We start from the raw sequence: 14,282 nt of genomic DNA, 5'->3' as shown, positions 1-14,282 counted from the left end.
TGAAAGATGAGGTCAATTTTCAGCAGTTTTTGATTTGTAGTCTGCCAGTAGTTGGCAATAGCAGCAGTGGCAGTGAACAAAGCCATTCAGTCCAAGTTGGTCACGCTTCCAAATGTTGAAATAACAGCTGCCTCATATGGACTGGTACTTCTCTCTTAGCAGAAGGGGAGGGTTGTTTAAAAGTACAGACAATTTCCAATCAGTTTCATAGTGCCGAACTGGCGTATTGCACACATTACGACCAAATGTTATCGATTGGTCAAAATGTTAAACTTCGAGAAAGCAATCCTTTTTCAATGGCCAAGGGTTCAGGGTTTCTGTGAAAAAGTCTGCAAAAAGAAGAGCAAAGGCCTGGTTTTTACCAGTTTTTACCAAATGTGCAAATTCTACAAATGCTTGAACTTATTTGCATTTATTTTGTCACATAAACTGTATTTATGTATTTAATATAGTATTTTACCACTATATGCTACATGTAGTATTTTATTATTATAGTGCTAGGTTATTGCAAGATTTAGGAAAAATACCGAATCTTGCAATATTCAGTGTATTTACTGAATACTGCAAAAATTAAAAAAATTACAAAGGGTCAATATGACCAGCCGGATATAATCATATAACATCCACAAATGATTATTATACATTTCTAATTTAATTGCATCTTATTTGCTTACAACTTCATGTAAATACTCTGGTATTTTTCTGCTAAATATGTAATGTTTAGAAGAAAACATTACTTATATGCACAGGGTTTCTGCAAAAAAAAAAAAAAAAACATACATTAAAATGTATGGTTTAATGTATATATTAAAACCTACTTTGTGATTTTAATGTATGGTCTAGGTTACTCACAAAAACACAACTTCAGTAGGTAAATTTGTGTTTCAATAAAGCTTCAATAAAGCTTCAATAAGCCATGTACCAGGATTCCCTGCTACATCCATGTAGCTCGTAGTAAACAATAGAGTAGGAACTTTCTGATATTCATGTTCTTGTAGCTAAAAGACCTGCAGTTCTTGAAACAGATTTTTATTGCTGGTTTCCTGTGATAAATCTGGTTGTTCAGTAATGTTAGTTGACCTAAATGGGCCTTGCAAATTTGTTACAGCATAATAATATTACACAATTCAAATAATAATAAAATAATTAAAATATTGAAGATGTAACTAACTATGCAAATTTGGTGGCATCAATATGTTTTAAGACCCTACAGAAATCCAGATAATATGTGACTATAATGGTTCTGATCCCTATGTAAGCCAAAAATAACCCCTCTGCTAATAGACATTGTTCACTAGAGTCACCAAACAACAGTCTAACAGTAGACTATGACACATAAAATAAATACGTTAACTATTTGGGTATAAAAGCATTAACTCAATGTCAGAGTAACGTGTACGAATTGATGCATAGTTGGAAAATAACGTAATTTGGCCGATAGGTACATTGCATCCCCGTAAATGTTGGGTACAAAAAATGTAAAAGGCAAAGGGCCAAAAATGACCAATGTGCTATTTTAGTTAGAAATGGCAAAATTAGCACTTAAAAATAATGTGATAGTTATTTTCTTTTTTGGGGGTGGGGGGTCTAAACATTCCATTTGGAAGTAGTTTTCCCCCACAAACAAACATTAGGCACCTCTGCGTGGCACCTATTCAAAGGATACAATAACAGTCTCATTGACTGAGATTCAGAGGTGTGCAAGGCAGCTCTTTATCACACAGGAATTGATTATCATATTTCTCTGCAGGCATTTGCAGTTTCATTTGTTTCCATATTTCTAAATGATGTGGCTCAGCTGCAGACTCCATTAAGACAGACTGAAATTAGTTTTCACAGTTTAGAAGCAACACTGAGCCCAGATTTAATCAACATTAGGGTGACAGGCTGACAACCTGTCAGCCTGTGATAATTTGTTTCTAAACTTAAAGCCTCTGACTGCGTTTAATCATTAAAGCTCAACCTGCAGTGGAAGATGATAAACAGCCTTAAAAGCACTGAGAAAGGAAGACTATACTGAAAAGATGCCGTCACAAATGTACACTGCAACACGATTGACTTTTTTTTACCAAGAAATTTTACTTGGACACAAAACAAAGGTTTCCTCTTGAATATCTTACCTTGGATGACATGTGAGTTGTCCTTCAGGAAAAAGTTGTACAGGTACTTTGGGATGAAGGCAGACATGCAGGCATATGCTAATGCTATAGAGAGAACAACATGTATACAAATTTAATGTAGAATTAAACACTTAGCATTTACATTAACATGCATCAGTCAGAAATAATTTTAGGCTTTTCATTTTAATTATCTATGTTGGGTTTTTTTTTAGGTTCAACCAAACAAACTGGGATTTACAGCGATTAAAGCAGTTCCACCAAACAATGTCAAAGTTTCAACCATCTGACCTAATTTTCACCCCATCATAGACTAGAAACTGCTGAAACATCAGTGTTGTTATTCACAGTGAAGCTGGTTTAGCATCAACCTGAAGGTGCCCACAAATATAAAAGCTTCTGCTTCAAAACAGACACCTTTGAGGCCAAATGATATGTTCAGCTGCCCACATGGACAGGCTAAATGATGCTTGAAAAAAAAATGGTTTTATTGAGATCGAGATTCAGTCTTTGTTATCACAATGACGAGAAGTCTGTTTGGAGGAGTAAAAGTGAGGTAACATAACTGAACTACACTTTTGCTAGTGAAGATTAGTTAAATTTAGTGAGTCAGAGTTACAACTAGATCTAGTTGGGGGCTAAATAAGGCATCTGATTTCTCTGGAACTTGGAGAAGGATTTTTAAGCAAAATATTGTTCATGGTGTAAGTTATTGAAAACCCTGAATTATCCTTGAAATTATTAAAGGTGCAAGTTATTTGTTCAGTCAACCTTGAAAAAAAAAGAGGTCTTAAATAAAAGACCCAATTAAAATGAAACTTATGATCAGTGCGTCCAAGCTGGAAAGTTCAAACTGGGATCCTCACCTTCGTTATTGAAGTTCAAATATAAGAACGGAGCACAAAGTGAATCCAAACCTGAAATGGAAAGTGCATCAAATAAATTAAAGGTCAAACTAAAGCACCTGTGGTCAAAAAAAGGTAGCTTCTAAAACGAGGCGTAATTGCCATCTAGTGTTCATTTATGGGTGTTACCAGGATGAAAAAAAAAAAAAGTAAGAGGCTACAGATTCAAAAAGAAGAAGAAGATGAATGGGGAGTAACTGACCCTGCCAGTAGACCAGGTCAGGATGGGAGACCACCCAGGCTTTTAACACACGCCTGAACTTGATGTGACCCTGAGGAGATGACAGCAGCTCGTCATACTGGTGGCAGCGTGGGATATCCACCTCGATCTGAACAACAAAGAAAAAGAAAACATAAAAATAAACAACTGGACCATGAAATAACATACCTTTTAAAAAAAAATAAATAAATCGACTCAGTTGTTAGCTTTTATTCTTCAGCCTACCTGTCTGTCAGTTGGTATAGGAGTATCCTTGTCAGTGCTGTCATACTTCGCTTGAATGTCACCCTATGCAAAAAAATACATAGAACAGATGAACCAATGCACCTTTTCTCATTTAAATTGAGTTTAATTGTTGCTTCAGGTTTTGTACCTCAATGCCTAGCAAAGCAGCCCAAGCCAGTCCTCTAACCAGAGGAGGAATATCCACTCTGGCCTCTTTCCACATCAGGTTTTTTTTGTATGGATAGCCCTGAAGACAAAACATGTAAAGTATCACAGAGTAAATATACAAAGCAATTTTCAATGACGATTTCAGGGATAAATTATCCAAATCAAACTGGTCCTCTGCAAAAATTTAATTGTCCCCTAAATCTATAAACTAGCCTTGACGCCACTTCCAGCCAGTGCAATAATTGTGAAATTGGGGAAAAGGGAAAGAAAAAAAATGCATCCTTTTAAAAATCTTTTACAAATTAAAATCTGAAAGTGTGGCGTGCATTTGTATGCAGCCTCTCTGAATCAATATTTTTTTTAGAAGTGGCTTTCATTATAATTAAAGCTGGACGTCTCTGCCAGCTTTGGACATCTTAATGATGGAGTTGTTGCTCATTCTTCCTGCAAACTGGTTCGAGCTCAGTCAGACGGAACGAAAAGCAGCTACAAACATAAACTTTGAAGTATCGACACAGATCCTGGACGGAATTAAGGTCTCAAATTCGACACAGGAATATGCTTTGATGTAACTCTGGCCGTATATTTAGGGTTGTTAACATCTCACAGGTTCATGTGTAGCCTCTAACAGGTTTTCTTCCAGATTTCATCAGTGTTTAGCTCCATCAAACTTCCAAACAACTCTGACCAGTTTTCGCATCTATGATGAAGAAATGCATGCTCTCGGCATGGTGCTGCTACCTCCATGTTTCAAGATGGGGGTGCATTTACTGCTATAGATTTTTTTTTAACAAAAAATACTTTACAAACCCTGTGGTTGTCCTTCCCCTTCACAATTATGCTCTATTCTGTGTTTCTCTTTCGCATGAAATACCAATGAAATATGCTGCAGATTGACGTTGAGAACGTTATGCTTGTGTATTCTACCCCAAGTGTGGATTCTGAGCGTGTAAGGCTGATGTACACAAGGACATATGCTGCCCTGACCTTGAGCAACCTGTCAAATAGGATGATGCGGATGAGCTGGTACTCTGTGTCTCTCTCGCGGATGATGAGTGGCAGCGTGACAGTGGCCGACAGCTCATTGCTGCTGTTAGACTGCGGCAAACTCGACTGTCTGGAGGAGGAAGGTGGATAGGGACATGACATTACTGGTGCCAAAAGGAATGACAAGATAATGTTAAAAAATAGTGACATGGGAGACGGGAAAGGTCTTAGAATGGAGGAGGCTTACTCGTCTTCCAGCAGAGGGTAATAGGCTTCTCCAGCAACATCCTTCAGTCTCTATACCCCCCAAAAAAAAGATTTTCTTTTTCATGTCCTGATTTCAACTCTAGTCTGCGATAAGAGTCAACAAAACAAAATGTCCAACTCGACATACATGTGCTTGCCTCTCATTTATGCTTAAAATAAAGGGCCCACTGATCTTCAGTTTTGCACAGTTTAATAATCTGTACATATAGATAATGTGGACACTAAAAAGAAAATATGCCTTTTGTAAAATTAAAAATTTGTAAAATAATTATATATTATAATCTAATGTAACTGTAACTGAATTGCTCATTTTAAATATTGAGTATCTGTGAATGTTTTCTTTTTTTAAAGTTTGGCCCTTGAAGGATCAGTTTGAGGGGATTTTTGTTCAGGGTTACATAATTAGCAACAAATAGTTTTCGTGATGTAAAAAAAAATGGATGCACATGTTTGAATTTGTTGTGGATTTATCACTAATTTTAACAGAGAAAAGTCTCGAATATAACCATAAAGCCACAGTTATCAACAATCGTCTGAATCTTTTTATGGTTTAGTTTATTTATTTATGGTTGGTTTCCTGTTGCGAAGCTACCACTAAATTATAGTCAACAAATTTTGAATAGTGTTGAGGGGAGCACTATTTCACTAATTTGAAGTTTGCCTGCTTTATCCATTCCAACCAAGTTTTTGTTCATGCTTCGGATAATTGATCTGTTACAACACTCAACCCTTTCCAGGTTTCAAACAACTGTTTATTTAACATAAAGTTGACTTAATTTGTAAGTAGTCCTACAGCCCTTAGCATACTACTGCCACCACCACCTTACCTTTACGCCTCCTAACATCCTTCCTGTCACTGTGGCCAAACATTTCAATCTTTGTCTCATCTGATCAACAAACTTTTGTCCGGAAGGCATTTGACCTGTCTGTGTTGAACATTTTATCCATTATTTAATCTATCTATCAATTTTAAGCAGCAGCTTGTTTTTTTGGTTGGCACTCTCTGTTCATTCCAATGCAAATGTGTGTTCAGTGTGGATAATGAGACTGGTGTTGCAGCTGCTTTCATGTTATGATGGCTCCAATCCAAACTAATTTATTTTCATCAGAGGGAGACGGTTGTTATTTGGACATGACTGGATTCAGGACTATACGTCCCAGACACTGAACAAAACTGGATTTGGGATGCACAAATAAGACTCCTTCTAGCACCTCTTGCTTTGACACTGTTAAGTAAATTATAGGAAATATTCCTACATTATATAATTTCCAAGGAAATTTGAATGAATTCCACCATTTCTAATCAAAATTCCAGCAAAAATAATACCTGTATCCTGTTGATGTCTACAAAAATGTGTTCTTTCTCTGAGTCTTGCTAAGAGGTATTTATCAAAAAATTAGAGGGGGTTTATGTTCACTCATTTTATAAAAGACACATTTGGGTCTGTAGCAGTAGATATGTATGTAGTTAAGCCGGCAAGTATATTTTTATACACTTTTAGGATTCTAGAAATTACACTAAGCACTCTTAGTTATTGTGAAATTTAGCGAAGTTGACCGTTACAAGCATTATACCCTGAAAAAAAGAAAAACTGAAAATTGGTGACACACTTTTGTGTATTAATTATTTTTTTCGTTCGTTTTCTTTGTGTCTTTCACCGTCAACATTTTTTCCAGTGATACAATTGTCAAAACTCGCATCTTAATGTAGTAAGGGACACAAACCGCCTTACATTTCTGAGTTGGCACAGAGGCAGCTTCACTGTGGTGTCATCAAGCAGGAAGCTTCGATCTCTCCCTTGGCCAAATGACTCCCCATCCTCCAAGACAAACCTAAAAGAAAATATAAGAGCATGCAGATATAGCATTCTAAATAGGACATGACATGCTTAAAAATGAGCATATATTCAGACATCCCCCATGTGACTGAGTGCATGTCTGTGTGCATGTGATGTACTTGGGCAATGTGCAGACTGGCGGCTTAGACTGGATGATTTCCTTGTTGGTAAGCTCCTTCTCCAGGTCTCCACCCGCGAGGCACCATAGATGGTACACCTCATCTATGCCGCGCTCTGACAGGTAATCCTCATCATCATCTAGGATTACACACAAACAAAAGCTCAAGTACTTGCAAGCAGAAACAGCGAGACAAAACAATGTTTAGTGTTTTGGCCTACTGTTTCGGGTGTAGAAAAAGAGATATTTAACCAAACTAAAGATCAGGTAATATTTGAAGGAGACCTTTGCAAAGATCACTGATGTCATCTGGGAGCTCCAGGTGTGCACATCGCAGAGAAGATGAAAACAAACTGACAGGCTTTTGGAAGGGTGGGTAGTGGCAGGAAATGCCATCAAAAACAGGGTCTCCAAGCAGCTCAGCAGGGGTTGGCCTTCAGGTTACAAAAAGCAGAAAAGGGTTAAATGCCAGCATTTGTATTATGCTTTACCAAGTCTAAGGATTGCAAAATGCTTTACACTACATTCACCCATTCATACACACATCCACACACGGAGTAAAGGGACAAAAATTGAGATGTACCAATAGAATCAGCCAGAAATCAAAATCGGTCAATCTTGATAGGAGATCAGAAGGTCGTACACCGTAAAATCTGTTTTTTTAAACCCCTGTTTATATTGGATGCAGTACAATTGTTTTCGGACCATACGTGCAAAAACCACCTGCATTTTGATACACTTATCAAATGAGCTTATTAAAAAAGAAATAGTAAAAGGTTAAGATATGCCTGAATAAATAACATTTAGACAATCTTGAATTTACTTGAATTTACTTGGATTTCTTTGCGGTTCCAAAGTAGCTGATTGTAATTTTCACTATCTTTCAATAAACAAAATCAACAGCTAAGCCTCAGTTTTGTGTCTTGACTGACATCCTGTGGTGAGAGGCAGGAAGTCGAGTTTTGCATATCTGTATTTATATTCTACAGAATTCCTCGATACATTGAGGAGAGTGTGGCTAACATTAATCAGCAAACAATAACATAATATACAGAACACATCTTCAGCAGTGGCGTGAATAAATGTGGGGGGAATCTGTAGCAAACACTAGATTTACCTTTTGGATGGCAGAAAGGTCAAACACTTCCTTAATAATTCAACAACATTCTCAGGCAGCTCCTGTGAACACATCATAAATGTGATGATCAGCTACTTTCCTCATTCAAGTTATCGCAAAAGGTCCCATTTTCAATACATCAACACTGTCAATATGTGTAAATGCCTTTAGTATGCAAGTCCTTTTAAATAGGATTGATCAATTCCACAGAATAAGGATGATTGCATCTAAAAATTTATGTTATATATTTTTGTTGTTTATTTCATTACATGTGCTAAAAAATGGTTCCTAAAACCTGGTATGAAACAAGGATACATATTGCAGACATGGCCTTTAACACACATACAAGTATTAAAAACTGAAACTTTCATGAATAAAACTAGAACTAAAACTTTTTATCAATTTGTAAAATAAACTCATGGATTAAAATCCAGAACTAACATAATTTCTATGTCTATAGAGGTACGTACATATGCTTTCTACAGTAACCAGCAGTATTAAATAGCCGTCTAATTGTGTAGGTGCAGAGACAGAGTGTTTCTCAAGCGTACCTTAATGATTTCTAAACATCCATGTTCCTCAGCAAGGACAGTGACTATATCATCCATGCAACCTGGCAAAAACAGACAACGTCTCCTTATAAGCCCAGTTGAGTTTCAGAGCACATTGCTCTACAATCACATTGGGTAAGTTAATTCTGTTTACTTACCCAAGGTTAAAATGAACTTCAGTTTGTCACTTATTTCAATGTTCTGCAAGACTCTCCTTCCCTACAATTGATTAACATCATCAGATTAGAAACTAGTCATTGTTCGGAAAAATCCAGCTGAAAAAAATAACTAAATATTTCAGAGGGTGTAGGAGGGATTCTTACTGCACATAGTTCAAAGAGTAAGATTCCAAGTGACCAAACATCCGACTTAGGTCCTGACGGCAAGGGAGTTTCACTATGTGACGGATCACTGGGGTGGAAGCAGCCCAGGGCAATCACCTCTGGGGCAAGGTATGATGGGTTGCTGGAGTCGATATGGCACAGCACATAAGCTCACACTTATCATCCTGTATGTTACGCTTCTTGAAGTTTGGTTTGGAATGAAACCAAAGAGATAGAACTGTAGCTCTGACCTCTGACTCATAGCTACCTGGGAAAATTAAAGAGGAAGCGACTTACCCAATGGGAAAATCAACATCCGCCCCATGATCAGTCATGTGGTAAAGGCCGAACTTTGCCAGTTTGACATTGCCCTAAACAAACAAAATCCATCACAAAATGAGCGTTTGTAGATATTTCCATTACTATTTATTTAAAATTTACAGTCTGGCTCCTAAAGAAGCAGAATTGCTATCTAATTGATATAAAAACCTAACAGATTTCAAAGTTTTGAAAATATATGTTTGATTTGGTCATTTGAAAATAAGGTAATATAAATAAATTTTAAATCTTAATATGTTAGGGTTTTTTTTAAACAACAAATGCAATAATTCCGTTTAGTTTTAAATATTTTAAAATCATTGCCTTCTTATTTGTGACAATTTGGCAACAGGATGCCAAAGAGTCATTTTAAAGCATAAATGTATTTGTCTTTTAACAGGAGTAACTACGTGGTTACAACCAGTACCTTGCAATCCAAAAGTACATTGTTTGGGCTGAGGGCTCTGTGCACCAAGCCATGTTTGTTCATGAAGTCCAGACCTTCAAGAACCTCGTAGGCAACCTGGAGTACCTTTTCTGGACTAACACAAATTCAATAAAAAGGAAGAGTTGGAACATTTGTGTGTCAAGGTTTTCCAGACATATTTTTAGCAATACTATAATATAAACAGCTGACAAAGTTAATGCATGCTACAGTATCTACGTTGTAGCTACCTTGCAAAATTGATAGGCATATATACTCATTAAACTTTTTAGCATTTTGTCATCTTACTACCACAAATCTTGATTGGGATTTTATGTGATAGACCAACACAAATCAGCACAAATTGTGAAGGGGAAGGAAAAGAACAACACTTTCATGCCCCAATACAATTCTGTGCAACCAACTACCTAAAGAAGTCACATGATTAGTACATACATTCTACCAGTATGTAATTTAATCTCAGTAAATAGTCAGAGCAAAGACAGCATTAACTAGAAATGCAGCCAAGAGGTCCACAGTAACTCTACAGAGACAGTGCACCACTAACAGTGGCCCTTATAGAGGAGAGGAAAACTGTTAACAGGCTGCAACAGACTTCTGACTGGTGTAGATGTTCAACCAGCCTCAACCATAGAAGAAACCCTAAACATACATCCAGGATTACAGCATAATGATTTGGTTTAAAGCACACTCATGTTTTATAATGATCTAGTCAAAATCCCAAATGAGAATTTAGATCATAACTTACCTCACTGTTTGCTCTTGCCTGAAATCACCCAGGTTCCTTGAATAGTGCTCTGCAACAACAATCAGCCGTTCTATGCAGAAAGACAAAAAGAAATTGGTGATAGACATGCATCTATTTTTTTCTTTTGTTGTTGTTGTTGTTGTTGTTGTTGTTGTTGCTTATCTTGCAGCACTAAAATTAGTTGATCATTTAGTAAGTATTTAAAAAATGTCTTTTAATACAGTGTTTCAGAGTTTTTCTTAGCATATTAGGATATTTTGGGAGTTCAAGCCTTTTCAAGAAACTAAAAATAAACAAGTCTTCTTAAGAAATCTACTGGGATTTCTCACAAAGCTTTACAGTGAATTTTTGTAACACGCTTGCAGTAAACGCAGTGCATTAAAGCTCGTCACCAGCACAACAAAATATATCGTACAACTAACAGGGTTAACAGCCATACCATGTTTCCCTCTGGAGATGTCCACATACTGACACAGTCTGGGATGAGTGGTGGTCTTAAGGATCTGGAAACGCCCCAGGATTTTAATGGAGTTGGGCGTCAGAGGGAGGCCATTGCTTCCACAAACATCATGAGGGAGAGCTGAGGCAAAGAAGGTGAAAGCCCCCAGCTGAGCATCTCTAATGGGCTTCATTGACTCAGTGATAAAAGAAAAAGTCCTAGGAATAAGATACAATTTGCAGAACATATTAAAACTGGACGTGAAATTGACACAACTTCTCATTCATGCGTTGAACAGGAGCGTTACCAAAACAGGCTGGCCGGGAGAGACAAATACTATCACTGATCTTGGCATTAAAATTGCATGCCTACGGCTGAGAATGAGCATGTCTACGAATCGCGTAATAATGAGGATAATCGTCGGATATAAGGAGTCCTACTGAAACAGATGCATTTTCCTTTCAGAAAAAAACTCAACAATGTGCATTACCTTAAAACAATGTCTTCTCACACCAAACAAAGAGGCTCTATGTTCATGACGACAGATTAAACTCGAATATAATGGGAAATGTATTATTTTCCTGATTCTGCGGTGTGACGGGAACAGCTGAGTGAGCGTGATCAATGACGCAATTTTTGTGCGACAAAGCGGTAAAACTATTTTTCTATATAAAAACAAACAAAATGCCACTTAATCCATATAATAAACATTTACGTAAATTTATCTGTGTAATAAAACTACAGATATGAATTTTATCCCTTTTTTTATTTTTATTTTTATGCTTATTTCCTGAAGTCAATGAAGTGCATGCGCTGTCTGTTATCTCCTCCCTTTTTGTAGGAAATCACTGATGTCTAAAGCATATGAACGTGTAAAGCAAACTCTAATCTGGGGTTGAGTCCATCTCGATGGTTTAATAATCTAACTACAGGAACAAGACTGCCACCTGCCAGCGGCCTCAATGAATGACTTTACACAGACTGCATTTTTCTGCCCTGGGCGAATATTTAGGTATATTACAGTCTGTTTATTTCAAACAAACCTGTTGTGGGTTCTTCTTCATGTTAGTTTTTTAAAAAAATCTTTATTTTCTTTTAGTTTGACTGCTTTTATTAATCGCAACAGTTATTTTTATTATGATAATTGACATCTGATCTCAGATCTCATATCTGAGATGTCAGATAATCAGAAAATCATCAGAAAATGAATTAAGTTAAGCAACAAAATTAAATAAAAGATATTTGAATAAAAAACATCATTTTTATTAATTACACTGAGTGGTACATTTTTTTGAAATCAAAAGTTTCTTAGAAAAACTTAATACTTTTTTTTTTTTGGAACAAAGGATGTTTAATTCAGACATTGTGGACAGTTGAAAAGCATTCATGCACTGTAGAGAAATAACCCCAATGCTTGTTTGGGGATTAGTTTTGCATGAATTACTGTATCATGCTATAAAGTAAGTGGCTCCATTTGGGTATTAAGGGGTTCCAGTTTGCTTGCAGCCTTCAGCTCATCTACATTGTTAGGTGTGGTTTCTCATTTTCTTTTTGACAGTACTTTCTAGATTCTTTATTGGGACTATTTGTTGGTCAATTTGTTGGCCAGAGGAAACTGTCCTCTCATTCTTTTTCACTTTGCTTACTTCAGACTTTTAGTACATGTTAGATTCCTGTCATCTGCAGAAATACTCAGATGACTCTGCAGTTGTCAGGTGTATCAGAGACGGACAAAATACTAATGGGCTGCTTTATGCCACAGTAATGGATCAATCATCTGAACAAAACAAAGAAGATTATTGTAGATATAGAAAGAAATAGGGTAGAACAAACACTATTTCCATCAGGGGAGAAGTGGAAGTGGATAAGGAGTCCAGACCTTCAAGAACCTCGTAGGCAACCTGGAGTACCTTTTCTGGACTAACACAAATTCAATAAAAAGCAAGAGTTGGAACATTTGTGTGTCAAGGTTTTCCAGACATATTTTAGCAATACTACAATATAAACAGCTGACAAAGTTAATGCATGCTGCAGTATGCATTAACTGTAGCATTCTGTAGCAGTCTGTCCGTGTTCACACGGACATACTGAACAGAAGACGCAACAATCCAATAAAAAAAGGACAGAGCAGATTTTCCTTCTTGAGGAGTTCACTGAGTTTATGCCACAAGATGCTGCATATCTTTCATATGTGATTTTGTGTTATGCACAACTTTGTGACTTTGTGAATAAATCTCTCTCCAAACAGAATTGACCTTTTGTGACTTTGTCTTCTTGTCTTGTCAGTGATTATTTTTGGGGCAGAAGCCAAATCTGCAAACTTCCTGATGACAGAGTTGGCTCCAGCATGAATATAACATAATATTTCTGTACTAAATACCAGTTTTCACAGAGAATTGTTTGTAATCGTTATATAAAGGGATATGTCCAAATCTATAGTTCATTCTGATAAGCAGCATTCAGACACCTGTAAATCAAAAAAGACAGTAGTAGATAATCATGGTGGACTTAATAATTATGAAAGCAAATATAAAAACACACAGTATCTCAGTTAGATTTCAAACACCATAAGACATTCAAGTCTAGAAGAAGAAGAAGAAGAGAGTTAAATGTACCAATAATGCATCAGTTAAATGTACAAATGTCTCACATTAACTGGCTTATATAAAGACCCAACATTCTATCAGACTGAAAAAAGTAATTTATTACTGGAAGCAGTGTACCTTTTCGCCACCAAATTGTGCAGAGAGGCAGCAGGGCTCCATCTAGTGGCTGAGCCTCGCAGTTTCAGTAAATGACGCATTTGACGGCAGTTGCCACAGCAGTACCTTGTCTGCGTCAGTCCCAGGACGGCACAAAAGGCAGCATCTTCTGTTTCATCCCTACTGTGAACCATTGAGCACACCTTACAGGCAAAGGTAGGTTTGGTAATGGCTTCCCGAACGACTCCTACGCAAACAACGTACATTTTATTCAGCTTTTTTCCATGCTCCATTTTAAAGGCAGCTGACTTCGGGGACGTGTTAGGAGAATATCCATAGCAAGTCTGCATCTGAATGTGGAGTGTCTGTGATACCTGTTGTAATTTGATGCCATAACAAGTGCAAAAGGGAGTTCTAGTGGTGGTTAGGCCTGAGTGGCGCAGTTTCAATTGAGAATATTTTTTTATGTGAGTCGTGCGGGGCTGATGCTTCTTCGCCCATCATGCTGCTGTCACATTAGAATAAACAGTGCAGTGTAACTGTCTGGGAAGATGCTGAGACATGCAGACCCAAATATCCCTTAACGCCCTCACCTCTGCAGTATTGCATCAGCACTGCGTTCTATGCTATCAAGTCCACACTGTTTTGAAGTCATACTGGTATTTTATTTTATTTTATTCTATTTTATTTTATTTATCTATCAATAATAGCTGTGGACTGATAGCTTGCTTTGCCATTTCAAATTACGAATCATCGTGGAACATATGGACATTCATAATATGTTACTATTATTA

At 36.9% G+C, this 14,282-nt stretch overlaps 2 protein-coding genes across 2 annotated transcripts in view; one reads left to right on the top strand and one right to left on the bottom strand.

Annotated features, from left to right (window-relative positions):
• The window catches only part of tbck (TBC1 domain containing kinase), a 33,258-nt gene extending 21,854 nt beyond the window's left edge, over nucleotides 1-11,404 (bottom strand). The window contains exons 1-19 of the mRNA XM_008406208.2: nucleotides 11,277-11,404; nucleotides 10,787-11,004; nucleotides 10,348-10,417; nucleotides 9,582-9,696; nucleotides 9,134-9,207; nucleotides 8,837-8,978; nucleotides 8,672-8,732; nucleotides 8,514-8,575; nucleotides 7,963-8,024; nucleotides 7,131-7,279; nucleotides 6,847-6,985; nucleotides 6,623-6,722; nucleotides 4,870-4,919; nucleotides 4,623-4,752; nucleotides 3,616-3,714; nucleotides 3,468-3,530; nucleotides 3,225-3,351; nucleotides 2,984-3,034; nucleotides 2,121-2,204 (exon numbers count right to left, since the gene is read on the bottom strand). Coding sequence (XP_008404430.1) covers nucleotides 2,121-2,204; nucleotides 2,984-3,034; nucleotides 3,225-3,351; nucleotides 3,468-3,530; nucleotides 3,616-3,714; nucleotides 4,623-4,752; nucleotides 4,870-4,919; nucleotides 6,623-6,722; nucleotides 6,847-6,985; nucleotides 7,131-7,279; nucleotides 7,963-8,024; nucleotides 8,514-8,575; nucleotides 8,672-8,732; nucleotides 8,837-8,978; nucleotides 9,134-9,207; nucleotides 9,582-9,696; nucleotides 10,348-10,417; nucleotides 10,787-10,979 — 1,771 coding nt within the window. The 5' untranslated portion in view covers nucleotides 10,980-11,004; nucleotides 11,277-11,404. The remainder of the gene's footprint in view (nucleotides 1-2,120; nucleotides 2,205-2,983; nucleotides 3,035-3,224; nucleotides 3,352-3,467; nucleotides 3,531-3,615; nucleotides 3,715-4,622; nucleotides 4,753-4,869; nucleotides 4,920-6,622; nucleotides 6,723-6,846; nucleotides 6,986-7,130; nucleotides 7,280-7,962; nucleotides 8,025-8,513; nucleotides 8,576-8,671; nucleotides 8,733-8,836; nucleotides 8,979-9,133; nucleotides 9,208-9,581; nucleotides 9,697-10,347; nucleotides 10,418-10,786; nucleotides 11,005-11,276) is intronic.
• Nucleotides 11,405-13,576: 2,172 nt separating this feature from the next.
• LOC103463107 (elongation factor 1-alpha 1) overlaps nucleotides 13,577-14,282 on the top strand; it is a 5,877-nt gene continuing 5,171 nt past the window's right edge. Inside the window, exon 1 of the mRNA XM_008406284.2 lies at nucleotides 13,577-13,704. The gene's annotated coding sequence lies outside the window, so the exon portion shown is untranslated. The remainder of the gene's footprint in view (nucleotides 13,705-14,282) is intronic.

The sequence above is a fragment of the Poecilia reticulata genome, linkage group LG1 (assembly GCF_000633615.1).
Source record: "Poecilia reticulata strain Guanapo linkage group LG1, Guppy_female_1.0+MT, whole genome shotgun sequence".
Classification (NCBI taxonomy): domain Eukaryota; kingdom Metazoa; phylum Chordata; class Actinopteri; order Cyprinodontiformes; family Poeciliidae; genus Poecilia; species Poecilia reticulata.
The sequence above is the reverse complement of the archived record's forward strand: the minus strand, read 5'-3'. Positions and strand labels throughout refer to the sequence as shown.